At 41.4% G+C, this 15,380-nt stretch overlaps 1 protein-coding gene across 2 annotated transcripts in view; it reads right to left on the bottom strand.

Moving 5' to 3' along the window:
* Positions 1–15,380, bottom strand: part of DIPK2A (divergent protein kinase domain 2A) — a 78,457-nt gene that overhangs the window by 5,118 nt on the left and 57,959 nt on the right. For both annotated transcript variants that reach the window (XM_078666431.1, XM_078666430.1), the window contains exon 3: positions 1–1,127. This exon is cut by the window's left edge and continues 5,118 nt beyond it. In XM_078666431.1, coding sequence (XP_078522557.1) covers positions 796–1,127 — 332 coding nt within the window. In that variant the 3' untranslated portion in view covers positions 1–795. The remainder of the gene's footprint in view (positions 1,128–15,380) is intronic.

Genomic DNA, 15,380 nt, shown 5'->3' with positions numbered 1-15,380 from the left:
CTTACAAAACGTGCTCTGCTGAAGTGAGTGCGACTGTAGGCAACTTTCATAAAATTTAGACTGTAGCACAGAACAACTGCCTAATAGTCAAAGCTTAAAGATTAGAGAACTTCGTTTTGAAAGCTGAAATCGACTTCCTCGAGAAAGATAATAGCCGAAGGCATTTGAGAGAATTATACACTTCTGTTCAGATAAGCAGTGTTAGACTTGAAAAATTAGGAGCCACTTTCCAGCCAGATTTGTTTGGACAAATGAACAGTTTTCTTTTCTGCAACTGGCTGTATCCACATTACACAGACATTCTGGTGTTGCAGCATTTAATCCTTACAATTAACGTGAAAGTCATGCTCTTAGGTTTTGCAAAAAGAAAAACGGTTAACAACATTTGAGGAGAACACAAGCTACTTTTCATGGACGCAAATGGTGTTTAAAAAAAAAAAAACTGACAAGAAAATAAGGGCCTATAAAACAGGCCATTTGTCCAACTTGACAATCCAAGTAAAGGCATCAGCTTCACAAAATGGATACCAATGCAGTGTTACGTCAAGTATCATGTGATACAGAAGTCCTTAAGCAAGAAGTCTAGACTCCAGGATGCTGAAGTCGAACAAGCTCGCACATCTGTTCGATTAAGGAGCACAGTGTACAGATCAAGCGGGAAATGCACATCTTTTTCGTAAAGAACATATGTACTCTCCAAACAAATATCGAACTTAGTGACTTATAATAAGCAGTCTTTTTCACAGTTCCCCTTTTTAAAGTGAATCCTGACAGTTTTACTATGGTGCCTCGGGACTACCTCACGTTATTGGTGAACTGTGAAAGGTATTCACGCAACTCTTTTGCTGCTTGAAATCGACCATATCGCTTCTTTGGATTGGCACACTCATCCAGTAAGGCCTCAAGACGACCATCTTTGGTGATTTCTGCCGGAGGATCATGAAGAAGTCCTCCAGACGTGCCACGCCAAGTTGCATGTCTGGACAAAAGGTTCTGACAGATAGCATAGTAATTGTGGTCCACATTAGTACGAGAACAGAGAATTTCTTTTGAGAATGACAGGCAAGCTTCTTTATCACAGTCATCAAACTTGCTTTCATACCAGACATCCCAATTTTCAGGCTTATCTGTAAAAGAAGCAGAAGAAAGGGTCAATATGCTAAGAGCAAAATGACAGAATTAAGCATTGCAATTTGGAGGTTAAATCCGTGCCAGCAAAATAATGCTTTTTCACTTTAATTTCACTATTTATGGTCCAGCACATGCACAAGTACAGCTCATAAATCCCAAACTTTTTCCTAGGAAAAATGTGATTCTATGACTCAATAAAAATTTACCAAAACAGCTAGTCTGATACAATCATAATTATTACGACTCAAAATAAAAATTTACAAACAGCAGCGATTCATCTTGATATTATTACTCTTCAGTTTTTTGTGCTATCCCCTGATATACTCTGTAAAAAAAATATATATGTTGTCAAGGATTTAAATTTTTGATTTGTGTTTTTGTATCATTAGAGAATTTAGCTTGGGTAGACATTGCTAATCCTGCCGAATTTTTATGAAAAACATTTTTTAAATGGTAGATGTGTTGCAGTGATATTGTAATATTTCAGGAACCATGAAACCTATATACTTCATGTTGGTGTCAAAACAAAGGTTTTGGGGGTCAAGTAGTCTTCTAGAGAGAAAATAACTTCTCCGAGCAACCGTTTGCCATTTTCCAACAAGCATTTGCAATGCAATAGGTCTCCATTTACGCAAGTTTAAGCTATTGGCATTGTAAATGACAATGCCTTTTATTTAGGTTTTTAAAAACAAAAATCAAAGGCATTGTCATTTGCAATGTCAAAAATCCATGGCTAAACATACAAGGTCCAAAATGCGAGACCTATTGGCTATGCAAATGCTTTTTCTTATAGCACCAGACACATAACCTCTCATATATTGGCCACTCCTTGCAAAGACATTTGACAAATTGCGTCTCGTTAACGAAATACACATTTATGTGTTTTTTTCTAGGAACTTTCCATTAACAAAATAATGTGACTTCTTTTTCTCTGCATTCTAATTCGGTTTTGTGCCACCACTCTAATTTCATTTACCATTTCTCTGGCTGTTTTATAGTACATTTGCATAAGAGCGTTATAAATTAAATACAATGAATGAACACTGTTTAAGAATTGCTTATTTCTGGCTGTGTTAATTTCTGTTCTTAGGTAGGAGAATCACATGTTTGTAAATTCTCCCAAAAAGGTACTGTGCTAGTTCCAGATCGAACGTTACTTAACAATTAACTCTATAGCCTCATTTATCATAGAAACACCAGTTGGGTACAGCTGCCAACCTATTCACCGCACCTGTTGGAGCTTTGGAACACCCCCCACCCTATTCTCTCACCCTGGAGAAACATCTGATTCACACTGCTGTTTAAATCGGGCCAATCTCTGCTGCAACTCTGAGTATTCAACTAGTCAAGGTTCTCCTATTACTAAATCTAACAAGTAAAGGGGGCGAGGGGCAGGAGCTTGTTGTAGTCCAGTGCTCCAAGTCAAGTGTTATAACCCAATAGAGGGGGGGTCACTGTTCCATCGGAGTGAGTGTCGTGGAGTCACGCTCACACTCCGATAAAGAGAAGGATAGAGCGGGAAATCCTATAGAAGGAAAGAAAGCTAGGTTATGTCGAAGGCCCTCTCACAAAGAGAGAAGGGGGAGGGAGGGAAAGAACACTCTTGTTGCCCTCTCACAGCAGGAACTGCTGCCCCAGGAAAAGGCCCGTGGGTTTAAAGCGTGCCTGATCTGACCCCTGAGCACGCCTGGTGACAGGACAGGCTCGTGCTCATCTGTCTCCTCGGCTGCACGCGGATTCGGCATTCTCTTGAAATCGCTTCTTCCAGGGCTCCTTTGAACGATCTATTCCATATACCAAGCTCTACCAAGGCTGCGGCGCTCTTCTAGGAATATGTTCCCAAGCGAGGTTACGATGCCTCCATGATGTGTTACATGTACGCCATTGCGTGAATTAAAAAAAAAAAGTGCTCATCCAGTAATTAAAAGACAATGTGCAATGCTGCAAGTAAAAGATCCAGTCCGGGTGGGCGGGGCCAAAAGGAGACAGGGCGGTAACAAGGAGGGACTAAGAAGCCTCCTTTACAATGAAAAGCCATCGTTTAGCATGAACGAGGGCGCAAGCCAATGGAAAGAAGGGGGTGGGGCTTAAACTCCACTTCTGAAATTTCCCGAATACAAGAAGCATCGCAGAGCGAGCAGCAACGCAGGTCTGCTAGACCTAAAAAGGAGGCTTTATAATGTGTTTTAGGGATTACATTGGTAATTTATTTTACTAGTTTTTTTTGTTTCAGGTTTTCCGTTGATTCAAATTCGTAAACATGATCAAAATAGGTGGTATCAGAGGACCTTTACCTCCTGACAGGGTAGCTAGCTACAAAATCTGAAGGACTTCTCAAAGAAAAATGTTTCATCCACCAAAATAATCCGAAAGAAAGGCAATGATCAACTGCGGCTGGACAGAAGAGAGTTTAAGATGCTGCCGAAACAGAACAAGACAAAGATCACAAAAGACCAAAACTGATGTGTGAAGATAAAAAAAAATATTTGATCATTCTAACAAGCGAAACAAGTCAAATACAATGGTAAAAAGCCTGGAAAATATTCAACAAAAAAATAGCAAAAACCAGTGAATCTCAAGAATCGGAGTCTTCTGAGAAAGTGACGACAACCAAAACCAATTCCCATCCAATTAGAAGATCAATGGCTTCCCCTTGTCCACCTCCAACAACTGATCAAAGAGCAAAGGCTATTAAAACAGGACGCTCCCTCGGTGGAGCGGGGGTCATTCTTGCCTGCAGCCTAACGGACTGGGAGCCCTTACCTGACACTGCTGTCACTGTTGCTGGACATCACCGCTTCTGGGGCCCTGACGCTGTGGTCTCGCCGCTGCCGCTCCACTCCATCGCGGCAGGCGGCGGCTGGAGACTACAGCTCCCAGAGGGCTTAGCGGTCACTTCCGGCCACTTCCTGCCGCTGCGCGCCCGGAGGCGCTATTAAAACAGGACGCTCCCTCCGCGTCGCGGGACGCGCGCGGGCGTCGCCGGGCTGAGCCCGGGCAGAGGGCGGGCCGTCTGTGGCCGTCAGCCCGGCGACCAGGGACGGGTCGGGCTACGTCCCTAAGATATCCCCCCTTAGGTGAGCACTGTACTTGGATATTAAAATGGGCGATCATACGCCTATCGTCAATAATGCTGATGTTTCTACCCAGGGTGTTGATACCTCCGTCTCCCTCATTACATCCTTCGAGACACTGATAGATACAGCCTTTAATGAGATTGTGGAGACTGAGAGGAGGTTCTCTATGGGTCCATTTTCCACCAACTATACATCGAGTATAACAACAAACAGTACAAGTAGCACTAATGGGAGTATGCACTTAACCCCTGCAGTTATTGTTGTTAAGCCATCACATCCTCCTGTTAATGTGCCCACTGTCCTGGATGACGAAAACACTGTCACCTTTATAGCACAGGATTTTGCCTCCGCACCACCGGCAGCTATCGCCTTAAAGCCGGCACTTATATCTCCATCCCCTGCAGCCTTGCTAAATGAAAATGTTCCTACTATCATAATAGCTTCTCCGGATGAGGTTCATACCCTGGATAGTTTGGAATCTAGTAGCAATAAACAGGGAGGAGAAAAACGTAAAAGAGGCACCACTAAGCAAAGTACTAATAAAAGGAAACAATCGTCAATCCTTAAAAATCAGCCCACACCTCAAAGTTTGTGGAATAAACATAAATCTACAGGGGCGCAAAATGTTCCTACGGAGGATAAAGATCAAGCAGATATGGGCAGTAACTCTGCCGCATCTACTATTCACTCGAGTGAGAACTTTAACACTGTCTGGACCCAAACAACACTAATGGGAGACAACTATAATCTTTCAAGACAGAATGTGAACCTTATAGAAACCATAGTGGATACTATTTTTAACCGGATAGAAAAGCAAATGATCAGTCAGTTTAATAATGTTTTTAAAAGACTTGATAGATTAGACAATTTGGTCAAAAACGGAGAAACAAAAAAGAAGGGGTCTGTCATCCTGGACCAAATCAGGGCTGATCGTCTTATAAAAGAATTGGAATCTGTAAATAATATCTTGTCAGTAAAGAAACAGGAAACTACTACTCTCCTGAACGGGATTGTGAGTATCCCAACTTTACCGCCGCCCACTGCTTCTTCTACAATTCCAATAAGAGCTAGTGATGGAGGGCCACATTTGATAAACCCTGATTCAACTACTAGGCCTACCCCTACACCCGCCCCAAGAAAAACTATAACCCCCCTTGTCGCCAATTATACCAATACTGCTTTGAACTACAAGAATGGTTTTACCCAACCAACAACAGCGCCAAGTTCAACTGTTGTGAATAATAGTGAGGTTATTGGTAAACAAGGGTCAAATAAAGCCTTTAAACATCAGGGGCCAGCATTACACCTGCCTCCTGATGCTTGCCCCTATGTTTTGGTTCTTGCAGGTGTACCACAGCTGAGGGAGGGCCAGGGGGAATCATGGGTGCAATTGAGAAACAAATGCATAGACTGGCTGACTAAACATAAAGGCGTTGGTTATGATATCTCTAGAGAGATTTTATCGGTCCGTAGGGTTTCTTGGGTCGGGCCTTTAACCAAAGATAAAGAAGGCGATTGCATAGTTCTTAACTTTCATAACCCAGGGACTGTGAGAAACCTTAACAGAAACAGCAATTGCTCTGCCATTTCTACTGTTGCCACCATGTTACCTTTGTGTTATTTCTACAGACAAATGGCAAGACACCCCCGGCCTCCCCCTATGCAATTTCAACCACAACCAATGCCCTTTCACCCATCACCTATGTATTTTCAGCCACCGCCTATGCAATTTCAACCGGCCCCATTTCCTCTTAAGATGTTCAATAGATTTGCTCCTTTGTCGGACTTAGATCTGCAAGACTGACCATCTTTGCCTAACTCTGTTGTACCATCTTTGTCACTAATTCCCGCATCTCAGGTTGTCTCTCAACATTCACTTCGACCTGTTATGAGTAAAAAAAAATTCGATTTCTAAACAAATGACCTCGGATTCCGTAATATCTCTTGTAAGCTGGAATATAGCGGGACTAAAATCGAAATTGAAAATCAAAGAATGGCTAAATTGGGTTGACAATAACTGTGATATATTGATGTTACAAGAAACTTGGTGCACCGCGTCACCTTCTATGGAGGGTTTTTGCTGTTATAATTCAAAAGCCTCCCCCTCTCATATGGGTAGGCCTAGTGGGGGCCTATCCATCTGGTCCAAAATAAAATTAGGGGTGCAAACCAAACTGATTCCTACTTTAGGCAACTGTTTTATGGCCATTAAGTATTTTAATAGACTGAAACTGTGCATTATTAATTTTTATAATAATAATTTTGTAACTCATCCTAATGATAATTTTATTTCCTTGTTTACTTTTATTGACGACATTATTGAAGGGCATAAGTATGGGCCCTTCGATGGTATTTGCATTGGAGGGGATTTTAATGCCCATATATATCGTAGCAGCCCACCATGTAAAAACGGTGAAGAGTTGAAAAATCATTTAGCCTCTCGTGACCTATTGAATGTAATGGAAGTTGTGGGTTCAAGTGCAAATTACATAACTACACCTACTTTTGTGGGTCATGGTTGTGCATCCACGATAGACTATATATTTATATGCCCATCATTAAGCGACATAATTTTAAAAGCAGAAGTCATCTGTTCCGCCTATAGTGACCACTATCCGCTTAGAATACATTTACATAATCCACAGACCATGAAGGTTGCAGCAAAGTTAGAGTGTGGGCCAAAAAATCTGGCACTTTCTACCGATAGATTAAGACTAGTGTGGAAAGGGGTAGACAATAAAGATATTCTAGCTAGAGTAATTAGAAAATATCCCGAGGTAGTAAAGACTTGTCTGTCACACACGAGTCCCAGTAGTGTCGTGGCTGAAGCTTTTGGCAACTTATGTGGGGCCATTAAAACAGAATCCTCTAAACCTGCAAGGCAGAATATAGTTCATGGTCCCCGTTGGTTTGATTCTTCATGCTCCAAGGCCAATAGGGACCTAAGGGCTGCATTAAAAACCAACCCTAGGGATGCGAGATTGGTGAGAGATCTAAGATCAAAATATAAAATTGCCCTATACACTAGATCTGAGGCTCTGGTGATTAATCACTGGGAATCTCTTACACGTACTGCCACGCTAAAGGACACAGCAGGCTTTTGGAGAGAAGTGAAGTTATTAAGATCTTTTGGCTCTAGCATTAACCCAATTAACTGCAACATAACTGGTGAGGCGTGGGTTGAGCATTTCTCTCAAATTTACGCAATATCAGCCACCTCTCTAGTAATTGCCCCCCTATTTAATAGCGCCGAACCTCTGACCTTTTCATTAATGGAGGTTGAGGACGCGATAATTGATAGTGCAAGTAATAAAGCACCCGGCCCCGACGGTCTTTCTATTGACCAGATTAAATCAGAAATTAATTTTTGGGCCCCTCTTCTATGCAACTTATTTAATAACCTGCGTGAAAGCACAATTCCTAAATCCTGGTCGAATAGTGTAATCGTACCAATATTTAAAAAAGGTGACAGGTCGGACCCCGCCTGCTACCGTCCGATTTCACTGATCGATAACACGTTTAAAGCGTTAAAGGTCCTCGGTAGGGTAATCTTCAAAAGGATAAGGAATTGGGCTGAAGAAAACAATGTTCTTCATTGCAGTCAACTGGGATTTAGAAGCCAAGTAGGCACAGTTGAACAGTGTCTAAATTTAAACCTGATTATGGCTAAATACATTATCGTTAAAAAATCCCCTCTTTATTTAGGTTTCATGGATCTGAGTTCTGCATTTGATTTTGTTAATCGTTCTAGGTTGTGGTCACTTTTGCTCGAATATGGTTTGGATGACTCACTGGTGTATTTTCTTTCTGAGTTACATAGGGACTTAAAAGCGAGAGTACGGATCAATAATGATGGCGATCTGTCCAATGATGTTTTTATTAGCAGAGGAGTTAGACAGGGCTGCGTACTGGCCCCCCTGCTTTTTATTTTATATATTAATGGGTTGAGTAGCACTTTGAGTAGGATTACTAAGGACGTCCCAATTATAAATGGTTCCCCCATTACTACTTTACTTTATGCGGATGACGCAGTACTAATGGGGCGTACCCCGAATGCTTTACGCATCTTAATTTCTGGGTTTGTTGCGTTTATGTCCGATCTTGGTTTAAATACCAATTTTAAAAAATCCTTCATCATGAACTGCGGACCAAAAAAAGTACAATATTACATCAATTAAATCCGGAGACAATATTTTAAAATGCACTAGCACTTTCCCCTATTTAGGGTTGTTATTCTCCAACTCAGGTTCATGGCAGCCACATGCGAGAAATAAAATTGGCAAATCAATCAATTCAATCTTATCCCTCCGAAAACCGAAACTGGCCAATGTTGTTACACCCCTACTTAACATATAACGTACTCTATGTCGGCCAACTGGGACATATGGAGCAGAAGTGTGGGGTTACTGCAAAAGCACGGGTCTGCAGTCGGAGGAAAATAGATTTTGTAGGAGGGTGCTGGGGGAGTCCTGTGCGCCTCTACATTTATTTGTCACAACGAACTGAGATTGTCTTATATTGCTGATTTTATTAGGTCTAGGCCTGCTCTTTTTTGGATCAAGGTATGGTTAAATCCAGCAGCGCCCTTAACGCGCAGTATAATATCTGACTGTTTGTTAAGCGATAGTTTCCATCACATACCTTGGTTAAATGCAGTCAAGAATAGCCTGCAGAGCGTGGGTCAAGGTTCTTTGTTTAGTTCCCCGAATTCTATTGTACCCGCTCATAAGAATAGCATTAAACGGGCTTTACTAGACCTATATAAAGAGGATCGACTGAGATCTGAGTCTATTAAACCTGCTGTTATTAGATATCAGCTTATTATTGACTCTAGTTGTGATAATTTGAATAGTTTTTATAGATACTTGTCAATACCTATAGGAAAGTGGAATCGGAGCCTTTTGTTCAGGTTTCGCGATGGAAGCATAGTCAATTTGCTTAGCTTCCCCCTTGGCTATAATAAAAAACTAGAAGAATTGGATTGCCCCTGCTCTCAGGGCGGAAAACAAAGTTTATTGCACTATTTCTTCTTTTGTAGCTATTACAAATTGTATACCTGTAAATACTTAAGGCCGATCCTTTGTAAATATAATCTTAGAGACTTTAATCTCGCATTAAAATTCCTCCAAGTGTTGCATACCGACGAAGTTATATATATTGTGAGTTGTTTTATAAAAAGATGTGTGAAATCGAGGGCATGCATGGAGTTTGGATAACTGATATCAGTATTATGGTATCTGTTGCACTTTTCTGCACTTAATTATTTTTGTAAATTGCCTACTGATTTAGTTGTATATCTATTTTGATATAAATGTTTATTTCGGGAGTACATAATCTGAATTTTGTGTCTAAATTTGTTAATAGACCATTGTTTCTCCCTTTAGTATGCATTTTGTACTTTATAACATGCACTTCGCACTTTATGACATATGCTACTTAAACCCAACTTGATAAATCTGTTTTCCATCTATATATATATGTTTTTAAATTGTTTTAAATGTATTTTTATCTTGTATGTACTTTTATGGATGTATTGATAATCCGAATAAAGATCATTTGACTTTGACTTGACTTGACAAAGAGCAAAGGATCTTTAATGTTTTATCTGTGGTTTATCTAGAACAAGGGCCAATGGGATTGATCAAAGTACTAGAGTATGAGAGTCTCAAAGGGCAAACATGTTTTTATCTGCAGGTAATTTCTTCCAAGAAGAAATTTTCAGTCGACGAGTTGATCTAATCTGCAGCATATTTGTATGCCCAGCCGAACTGCATGCATGCATTAAAAAATATGAAACTCCAGTGAGGTCCCAGCAGCAAGGTAAAACAGTATTTAGTGAAGTTTGCACTCTGAAAACTGCTGCCTACAGGTTCACACTCCGTGAAATCAGGGAAATAATGGCTTAACATAGATGAAACTGTATTGATCCATAATAATGAAATCAAGATTTTTCTGGTGAGAATATGCAATAAAGAATTTGTTTTTGTCAGTCAGAAAGAACGAGCCACTTCGTGTTCTCAGCTGATTTAACTCACATTTTTTCTGAGGTTCTTGCTGCCAAAATAAGTTTAGTCAATTCAGCAGGAACCATTGTAAGAAACATCCTGAATGATTTGGATTTTGGACTGAATGACAACTTTTGTGATGCCTCAGAGCAACAAGAATGCCTGATGTGGTCTTAACGTTTTTTAAATCATTGTTTAATATCAGAAAAGCAACTGGTACAAACTTAAGTTCCTGAATTCGGAACAGAAGTAGACATTGATTATGGCTTTGAAGATATAAGCGAAGAAGTGGAAGACAATCCCATGAACTGAAGCTGTGCAAATGTACTGTCTTTTCCAAATCATGTTTCATGAAATACATCACAGCAAAAAGAAAACTCCACTACACACGACAGACCATGTGATCTATGACATGTGCAAAAGTAGGGCGTTCATCACTTCAATGAATAGGACTGGTGTATCAACAAGTTATGACAGTATTGAGCAGGATCTTGTTAGCAACTCATGTGGTAAAATCTTGTTAATCCGACAGCACACCACTTCCAATTCACTTTACCAGGAAAGTATTTGCAGTTGCTGCTTCGGTTAATTTAGAATGTGAAGACGGCACCTTTGTCTGGTCATCCAGGACACACAATACTGCAATGGTGCTTTTTCAAGACTGTACTAATGAGGAAGCTACTGGGAAACAAGCTGTGTCAGCTGTAGGCATAAACAAATGAAGCTGCAAACTTATAACTCGACTGCCTTGCCAAGGTGTGCAAAATCACTACACACCATCAACACATCCCAGTCTACCAGAACGTTTCAAGGCGACTGGGGACATGGATCTTTTACCAGATGCTGCGGTTCGCAAAGCTGATTTAACAGAAGAAATCATAGATAGGATGAAGAAAAAGCCAGTTCCTCCGTGCGCTGGAATTCATGCTCCAATCTCCCAGAATACCACCCCACAGAAGGAGGTTGGATTGTTATCAGCCATAACATCTCCAGTCTCTTACTGCCAGACAGTATAGATGATTGTAAATAATTTTCTAAATATGCGTGCTCAGCTTGAAGACCAGCCTAGCCTGCCTATTTTCTACAATAAAGGTGTTTAATGTATTGTAGTGGACATGATTAACAATCTAGAAGAATTTCATGATCTTTATCCAATGATGAGCATTTTTCACATGAAAAAAGTTGTGTTCAGGAAGCTCACTGGATGAGGCATAGATAATTAACTTATTGAGGCTGAAATCTCTGGAAGAAAAACTGTCCAGTCAGTATAGAGTAGAACGCATTATGTTAGTTTGTTACAAGGGATGCTCATATGTAAGGCTATACAAACATTGCGTTTGAGTGCTTTCTGGAACAGATTAACAAATTAGGTTTCGCATAGCTCATCTCAGAAGTGAACAAGGCACAGGGTGCACTTCATTCAAAAGACATGATGGAAAGCGAGGCAATATTCAATACACTCAGTTCAAAATCAGAAAGCCTGAAAACCAAGTTTGTAGAGTTTGTTAAACAATGAAGAAAAATTAGAAAAATTAGAACTTTGAAAGAATTGGAAAATGTTTTACAAATGATATCTTTAGTGAAAAAAGCTTGGTACATGCGGATTGGGAACTTAACGTGAAGACTGTGGAGCCACAGAATACTGTGTTTTGCGAATTCGACTGCATAAACTACCCAAGATATGGGTCCTGGTATTTGGAAAGAATGAAGCTAGGAGTGGAAAAACCATAACTCTACAGAAAATTAATCCAAAGACATTTTGTTGGTAAAGACAGAGGGGAGGGAAGTTCAATGCAGTGGCTCCAGATATGAAACTGGAACAGACGATCCAGAGATCACAGAAAAACTCTTAAGGGAACTGTTGATCAGACATGTAAAAGTGAATGTTACTCAATTGCAGCTTGTTTACCATGAAGCCCTTTCTATTTGAAATGTTTGTGAGATGACAAATAAAAAAATTAATGAACCATCGTAGAACTGTTCCTCACAACAAACTTGAGGGGAACATTTGAATGAACATGTTGAAAGTCTTCATTTAATGCAACAGCAAGAAACCCCCTTTGAAATGACCAAGCATGTGCGACTACACAACTTCATGACCAAACAATGTAGATAATGATACGTCTACTAGGTGTCCTACAACATGGATTGAAACTATATGCAGAACTGAAGCAAGAGAGATTTGTATAGAAAGAGGAAAAGCTGTTTGACAATCACTGAAGCTAAACTTCCATGCTTTTATTGCCATAGCAAGATTTTCGTCAAACCAGCCGCCACGAAGCAGGTTATGAAAAAACAACTTTTGCAAGTACAGATGAATGTAGCAAAATAAAGGGTTGAATTTATCAAGGGCATTCTGTTGCATGATGATCTGCCAACAAGCACATTATTTGATGGAGATGCTGCATTCAAACCAGTCAAGCACAGCAAAGGGATGAAAGCCGCTGCAACCTGGATGAGAGACAGCTTCCTTAAGCTCAACTAAGACAAGACAGTAGTCCTCATTCTGGAACGACTCCTGGTGGCGCACTGCATGTTGAACACCCCACCCACAGACCATGCACGCAATCTCCGCATCATACTGGACTCTGCGTGCTTGAAGAATAGCCAGATCAACGCGGTCTCCTCGTCACATTTCAACATGCTCCGATTGCTCCAAAAAGCCTTCAGGTGAATCCCTGCTGAATACAGGAAGCCTGTTAAGCAGGCCCTCGTCAGCAGCAGACTAGACTACGGCAACACACTCTACACCGGTGTCACCCAGAAACACCCCAGGAAGCACCAAAATGTTGAAACACTGCAGCCAGACCGGTCCTAAACATCCCCGCCGCACCAACATCACACACCTGGGTGATCACCACTGGCCACAAGTCGACAAGTCAACAAAAGAATAACCTTTAACTCCTCACCCACGCATACATAGGCCTTCCACATCTACAGACCAGCATATCTGAACCACCGCCTCTCAATTCACGCACCCAACAGACGCATCCGCTCTGCACAACTGTCCCTGGGCACTGTCCCACGGATCTGCAGAACCAGAGGAAGATCCTTTTCCTACCTCACCGCCAAGACCTGGAACACCATGCCCCTCGGACTAAGGCAATCCCGATTGCTGTCCCAACTCAGGAAGGACATCAAGACCTAGCTCTTCGAATGAACCCAGCACCCAGACACATCTGCAACCACCCCCCCGCCGCCCAAAAGCACCTGGACACCCTCATGGGTTAGTAGCCACGCTTTATAAACCCCAGATTGATTAAAGCACAAACATGTACAAGAGCTTGAAAAAAACCTTATACCTGAATTATTTCAAATAAAAAAAGGTGTCCTCATTGAAAAATGTTGCTGTGGACTATGTCACAATTGCGAATGGTAACGATTTCACCCATGCAAAACTTCAGAGGGGTCATTCAGACTGTTCTACAGATAGTCAGTGTGCACCTTCCAAGAACTGCACATTTTCTTTTACAGTTATCTTGAACTATCTGTCAAAGAATCAAACTACTGTCTACAAGTGGAACAACTGACCTGTGCTGTGGCCAATGAGGCCACAGCACCTACCGCAGACGGCCCTTTCGGCACGAGAACCCGGAGAAAAGGGCCAGGGGAGGACTTAATCTCCCAGACTCCCTGGTCCCCAGTAATGCAAGCCTCACACCATGAAGTGCTCAAATTCAGCACTGCGCCCGTCAGAGGCTGCCCCCCCACCCTAATGATTGGTTATCGAGGGCGTTTAGTTGTGGGAGAGGCTCCTCAATGGGGAAAAAGAAGGTCAACACGACAGACTCTGAAGGGGTAACTATGACTATACTGGACTCTTTTTGGCTAAAGCTACTACTGCCATCTCCAAAGAGATTGCATTGACTGAAAGAAGTATATCCATTTGTGGTGGAGGAACTTTGTCCAGTAACAATATATCGAGATACTCTTGATAGCATCCCACAGGGGAAACAAGGCAGTAAAGGGGTATGGGAAGGTCCTAGTGTATCTCGTGGAGACACAGCTTCCCTATACACCCCTTAGGTAGAGAATTAATCGCTTCACATCAAGATACACATGGTAAAAGGAAAAGAGACCCTCCAAAAGTATCCCTACTTAAGAAATCTAAGACCAAGAAATATCTTGTCCATTCAGACCACTCCAAAACTGCAGACTGAAACCCAGGAACCAGCACACCCACCCCCGTCACAAATTAGACATTTTATTGGACAAACTGATTTTAATCTTCCAACCCATAAGGCAGCAGCTAGACTGAGTCAAAGATTCAAGAGAAAATGGAAAATGCCTCACTTGTTTTGAATAATTTAGAGATTAATGAAAAACTAAAGTATCCACTACGTAATTCCATCTCAAATGTACCAGTGACTGTATCTGAACCCAATATGAGTAAACTGGGACAACAAGGGCCAAATACCACCAAGAGTCACCCTACACTTGTGGCATTGCCCACAGTACAGAACACTGTTGCCTCGGCTGGGGCTGTAATTGAAAGTAAAAGAAGTTTAGGGGCTTGAGTAACATCTTAGACTAACTTCCTTATCAGTCAAAAAATCTCAGCGGGGACAGATGCCAGACCTGCCCAAAGGGAAAGGAATTCCCTGGTTACTAATCAATTCCATAGCCCTACTTCTCAGCATGGGAAGTGCTATTTATCAAACTCTACATCTTCCACCAGCTGCCTGCCCTTTTGTCTTAATATTAGTTAATGCCCCAGTTCTAAACTCGACACAACAGGAATCCAATGCCCAACTCATGACTAAAAGCGCTGCACTGGCTAACCAAGCACGCTGGGATAGGGCACTATATCCAACACCATCTGATGGCTAGGAGAACACCATGGGATAGCACAACTTCCCCCAGCTCCTTCACCAGAGTCTGATACAACCTGTGCACTGATCAAAATTATACCTTCCTCTTATGGTATATTGGAGGTTATACTAAACAAAAAGGATAATAATGAGCTATCAAAATTTCAGAGCGTATGTGTTCATGAAACCTGGGAAGTGGAACCCATTTATTTAAATGGCTTCTGGTCTTTTCACACCCCAGCTCTTCCATCTAAAGGGGGCAGATCTCAGGGGGGCATTCTTACCATGCTAGTAAACACAATCGCGTTAAGTTCTGACTTTTATGAATAATTATTCTTATTTCTATAATTACTACA

Source organism: Lissotriton helveticus, chromosome 11, assembly GCF_964261635.1.
Source record: "Lissotriton helveticus chromosome 11, aLisHel1.1, whole genome shotgun sequence".
Classification (NCBI taxonomy): Eukaryota; Metazoa; Chordata; class Amphibia; order Caudata; family Salamandridae; genus Lissotriton; species Lissotriton helveticus.
The sequence above is the reverse complement of the archived record's forward strand: the minus strand, read 5'-3'. Positions and strand labels throughout refer to the sequence as shown.